The 6,008-nt window shown below is 39.9% G+C and overlaps 1 protein-coding gene across 1 annotated transcript in view; it reads left to right on the top strand.

Moving 5' to 3' along the window:
- Positions 1–6,008, top strand: part of KIAA1549L (KIAA1549 like) — a 126,833-nt gene that overhangs the window by 100,150 nt on the left and 20,675 nt on the right. The window contains exons 16-17 of the mRNA XM_015631448.3: positions 454–583; positions 5,498–5,845. Of these exons, the coding sequence (XP_015486934.1) occupies positions 454–583; positions 5,498–5,845 (478 nt within the window). The remainder of the gene's footprint in view (positions 1–453; positions 584–5,497; positions 5,846–6,008) is intronic.

Below are 6,008 nucleotides of genomic sequence, written 5' to 3'. Positions count from 1 at the left end.
TTTTCCTTTTCCTTTTCCTTTTCCTTTTCCTTTTCCTTTTCCTTTTCCTTTTCCTTTTCCTTTTCCTTTTCCTTTTCCTTTTCCTTTTCCTTTTTTTTTATTTTTAATTTTTATTTTATTTCTTATTTTTATTTTTATAAATTTGAATCATATCAACTGAAGCTAAAAGGGTCCTGATACTTTCTTGGGACATGTTTCATTGGATAAGCTGCCACCTACAATGTCTGTGTCTTTTATGTAACTTTTATTTTCCTTAAACCATAAAAAACAATGAATCATCTCTTAATAAGGTTACTGTTTCCTAGCACTTGATATCTATAGAAATATTTTCCTGCAACAAAGTGGCATTTTTATGAACATCATAATTTTAGAATAAAGGTGAGTATTGACAACTACTGCCTGCCATTAATCGCTTTTTTCACTTTACCATTTTTCTCATCTCATGTTTTCTAGGCAGCCACTGAAGAACTCAGTGTACAGGAGCAGGCAGTCCCTGAACAGTCCCAGCCCAGGGGAGACTGAGATGGATCTTCTGGTGACTCGAGAAAGGCCCAGACGTGGCATCCGGAACAGTGGATATGATGTAAGGTTATTGGCTTTGGGCAGTGAAATCTGCTCAGCAAGGTCTTAACTTGCCCCTAAACCCAGGAACTATTGATAAACCACGAGGCAGATTGCCTTGAGATGCTCAATGTTACAGGGGTTTATGTGCACTCAGCATCCTGAAAAAAGCTCAGACTCTTTCATGTATCACTCTACATCATTTTATAGTCTGAAAGGCAAATAAAACGTTTGCCCAAACCCCATTATTTGCCAAAGCATTAAATCTTGAATTTAGATAGTTCCTCTAAGTGTGTGGCTATTTGACAATGAGCTTTCTTCACTGCAATTAAAATCCTCTGTTTGTTCTGAGGAACAGCTTGGAGCTGCTCTCTTGATTCAGCAGAATGAACAGAAATCCCAGCTCCTGGGATTTTCAGCTAAATCCCAGTGTTTTGTGGGAATCCCTTGAGGACTGGCATTGTCCTCTAGCTCCCATCAGACCTGGGAGAGTTTTTTCAGGTAAATGTCAAACTCAGCCAGAGGTGATGCTGCTTTATGGTCCAGGGAGCTCATGCAGCCAGCACAAGGCAGGGGAGTTGTCTTGTGCAGCCTGAACAAACCCTGGGTGCAAGTTGATGCAGTGTGAACCCAGAAGGAGAATTAAAAACAGCCTCCAACACCAGGGCAAGGCTGAGTTTTTCAATCCCTTGTCATGTGTATGAACCACTGTAGCTCAGCCCTGAAAATCAGCCCCTAGAGAAGGTCTAAACCATTCTGGAAAACAAGGAATTTCACATGTGCCCATCCTCCAAACATTGTAGGTGAAAAAGCATTTTTTGGGGAGGGGGGGTTTCACTGTCAACCCTCTCTCTGCCAGGAATGTGTTTTTAGCAAGGTGAAAGCACCAAAGTTGGGGGGATGTGTTCAGGAAAGTTTAAACCTTTCACAAAATTCTTCAGGGCTTGTTGTAGTTGTCAGATTTCTGAAATGATTCCCTGCATTTGGACAATTCCCATCAGACTGCAGGAGACATGTGGGGCCCTGTGAGTGGGCTGACTGGGACACTGCTTTCTGAGGAATTAGGATGCCAATAATATGCTAATAAAAGCTACTTTTTCACAGGGGATATTTCCCTGGAAATCAATGTTGAAAATGTTCTGTGAGCAGGCAAGGCAGCAGATTAAAAAAATATATATTTCAATATATTGTGAATGCTATATATAAAGCATATTTTAAAGAAAATTTGTTAAAACCCTTGAAAGTAGATTAATGAGCTTAGGCAGATTCTGAAGTGTCCTCAGAGTAATTATAAACCCTGAGACGTGTGCACATCACAGAAAAAATTGCATTTGCCTTGCCTCTGGCTCTGCAGTCGAGCGACCTATCCCTGGCAGAGTGCTTTAGTGATAAGTTACATAAAATCCCTCTGCCCAATGCACTGCAGATTCACTGCAGTGCACCTCTAACAGCTCTGAATGCATTTCCCATCCGAAAGCACAGAAATGCCACAGGGAAAATGGGACAGGATATTGAAATTTAGCTGCCAAGCCTGAGCCTGCAGCGTGGGCTGGTCCCTCGCTCCCGTTTGAGGCTCCTGGAGCTGTGTCTGACAGGATTCGTCTCCCAGGATACCCAGGGCTGGGCACTGATGGAATTCATGGATCTCACCAACTAAACACATCTGGAAATGTCACCTCTGAAAAAGAGCTGGTTTGAGTGCTGTGCCCTCTCTGTTTCACCTGGTACCCGTTTTTGACATCTGATTTATCACATTAAATATTCCAGTCTTCCCAGACTGCTGCTAACCTCTTCCTCCCAGCAGAGGAACACTGAACACTGAACACTGCCAGAGAACACTGAAATTTGCATTTTATAAGCAGTGCCAAATAATTCAATTTATGAATCAAATAGTTCCTATTGCCTTCATGTTGTGAGACTTTTTTTACCACATAAAAAATTGTGGGGGGAATTTGAGTTGTTGCCAGTACACCCAGGTTATGTGTTCAGGCTTTTCTTCCCAACAATAGTAATACTGTTATTTTTAAAGAGAAGAGCTTGAGATCTCCCAGATTCTTCTAGAAAACTTAAGAACTCCTTACTCATGTGCACAACCACAAGGTTTCCTTTCAATAACAAATTTTTAAATGGTTTTCTAAAATACTTCATTCATACTTTTCTAAAAATACTTCATTCTCTATAATTAATTTTTGTGATATTCCTCTGAATCATGGTTCTGCTTCTCAGAGCTAAGAAACTGGTAAAGAAAGGATAAAGATACAATATTTTACATTTCTCCATATGGAATATGTAGCTTTTAATATTATTTTGGAGTGTAGGTTCTATTTGATGTTCTTGGTATATTATTTGCCTTGGTAGTGTCTTTTACAAATGAATTATTATTGAACAGTACCTAACTTTCCATTTGAAAGAATCCCAACAGGTTTTACTATCATCACCTTCAAGTAGGAATTAGAATAAGGAGGTTTATTAACATATTTATTATTTTCAAAAAGCTCATGAACAACTGTGTGTAGACTAAATGCCAAAATGAAAGACTCTAGAACCTCTAGACTGCTCTAATGAGATTTATACCAGAACAGAAAATATTTAGGCTGTTTTTGGTGTAAAAGGAAGAAAATGACTTTATTATACATGTCTAAGAGATCAATATACAAAAGAATTCACAGGCATAATTTTGTTGATATAGCTAAATTATGCATCCCAAAGCATTATAGATTAATGTTCAAATAAAGAATTTTACTGATAAAGTTACAGCAGCAGAATTATTCAAGAGATATAGAAAGTCTGTCTCTCACTGCAGAGTTTTGTTTGTTTTCTTCATGTTCCTTCTATTATACAGTAACTCTGTATGTTTTTATGTAATGGTTGCATTAATGCCTAGTGGCCTCTATTTATGAGAGCTACATGCTCCAGTTGATAGGACAGCAAATGGGATAGGATGAATTGAAATAGATTTTAAAATATGAGGAGAAGAAATGATTATTACTCTCCTCCAAAATCTTCTTGTCAGCTTTTATATTGCTAAATCAAAGCTGCCTTAATGTTGGCTGCTGATATGTGTCTTTTATACATGGAGTATATTTTAAACATTCTGTGGGGTTCTAATGGCTTCACCAGTGAGTTGTAGTAGAAAATCTGATTTATTTCAGCATTGGGTACTAATAGGTCTATGTGGGATTCCACTCACATTTTTACAGGCATGAGCAAATAGAAGAGCCATGGTTATTAATCATCCAGTCAGAACATTATGATTTCAGAGGCTCTTTGGCTGCACTTACACAAACTACCATTGGATTTTATAGTCAGCCTTCTAAAATGTGCCTGATTTTTATTTATTGTAGCAACACAAACAATAGTGGAATAAAAATGCAGCAAGAAAATTAAGGGAAAGTGTTTAGTTGAAGATTTCATACAAAGTTTTTCCATTTAAGATCATTTGGTGCAGTTGCATTCTCCCTTTCTCAATCTGATGTGTGTAAGCCTGAATTTGAGCTTCTGGTTTTGAATTTAGATAATGTACTGTATAACCATGACTATAGAAGTTATAGTTAAATTCTTATGTGTAAATGATTAATTTTTATATCAGTTTTTCTCAATATATACTGCTGTATTTTCATTAAATACAAAATATAGCTCTACTTAAAACAGAGAAAACAAATTAATATTTTACTTAGTTTTATTATCAGTTTCCACTAGCAATGTACCTCTTTTCTGAGTGGCTGATTACAGAAGAAGAAAACTGGTTTGATATTTCCCTCTGAGAAGGAAGAAATATGTATTATGATTGTCCTATAATTTGTAAAATCTTGGGGGCACAGCCACTTATGTATTCAGGTCTAGAAAAACACTATTACAGGGGGAAAAAAAAGCCACACTAGGAGCTAGAGAACACTGAAATGATCAGGATAGTGCTGGAATTTTTAACAAGAACTTCCTGTTGCATTCTTTTATTTATGGCTATTTTAAACACCAGCACAGTTCTAACCACATGCTATATATAGAAGGAGGCACATATCTTATTGCTCATCCCAGTTATCCTGGCATAGTCGATGCATTTTACAGATATTTAAAGAATTATAAGGAATCAGTTGCTGGTTTAAAACATATGTTTTTAGAACTCTGGGCTGTAAATCTGATCTTACAAAATACAGATGAAGTGTGGCTATTCCACTTTCAACTTATTGCAATGTGATGATTGTTCTCTGTCGTGGAGTTGCAGCCAAAAGAAAATCAGGGAGGTGATTTCTGTTTGTACTTATGTGTACAGAAGGAATCACCCTAGGTGTAACCCTCCAAGCTGAGCTGCCCAAGCACTGTCTGCTCACTGAAGAGTGTTCTTCATTCCCTGTTCCCAGGTTAACTTTGCATAAATACCTGTAACTCCTGTTTGGGGGCTGGCTAAGACCCCTGAGCTGGGCCAGGGTGTTCTCTGCAAGGGGCAGGACTGAATTTGTGGTGTCATTGTTAGGAAGTTCAGAAAAACTCCTAAACTTTAGCTCTTCAGAAATCACAGTGTGAGAGCATGAACAAAGGGATCTCAGTCTCTCTGGCTGTAGAAAGCTGTCCCTTGTAAGGGCTCCTTCACAGCGATGGCACTGTTTAGGGAGCCGTACTCTTCCTGGCACAGTTGCACTGCCATTGATACCACAACTAAGACAAGAATTCAAACATTAATTCTAATTGTTTTTAAGTGAGTCATTGACAGTTTAATCTGCTACAGAGTGTCCCTGCTACTTGTCCCAGCAGACAATGTAGACTATAAAAGGCTGTTATTCTCCCCTCCACCATATAATTTCTTTCTGATATTTGTCGTGCATCTGCACCGCCACAATTCCTGATTTGTACGTGTTGCATCAGCGTTGGAGCGCGTTGAAGCAGCACAAACTCTGTCTTGTAAAGCCTTTGACACACACACTCTTATTCCTCCCACCAGACCGAGCCTGAAATTATAGAAGAAACAAACGTTGACCGCGTCAACGAGCCGCGGAACTACGGCCGGGCGCGGCAGGCCAAGGGCCACTCGGAGACGTCGACGCTGAGCTCGCAGCCGTCCATCGACGAGGTGCGGCAGCAGATGCACATGCTGCTGGAGGAGGCCTTCAGCCTGGCCTCTGCTGGCCACGGGGGCCAGCCCCGGCAGGACGCCTACGGCTCGGCCCCACACCTGCCCTACAGCGAGGTGGTGACCAGCGCCCCGGGCACCATGAGCCGGCCGCGGGCGGGCGTGCAGTGGGTGCCAACCTACAGGCCAGAGATGTACCAGTACAGCTTGCCAAGGCCTGTAAGTGGAGCTTCTCCTCGCTGCACTGTCATGTCAGAAAGGTGTTTCTATTCTGAGCCACTTTGGTCTATTCTATTCTATTCTATTCTATTCTATTCTATTCTATTCTATTCTATTCTATTCTATTCTATTCTATTCTATTCTATTCTATTCTATTCTATTC

The sequence above is a fragment of the Parus major genome, chromosome 5 (assembly GCF_001522545.3).
Source record: "Parus major isolate Abel chromosome 5, Parus_major1.1, whole genome shotgun sequence".
Lineage (NCBI taxonomy): Eukaryota > Metazoa > Chordata > Aves > Passeriformes > Paridae > Parus > Parus major.
This window is presented reverse-complemented; position numbering and strand designations above follow the sequence as displayed.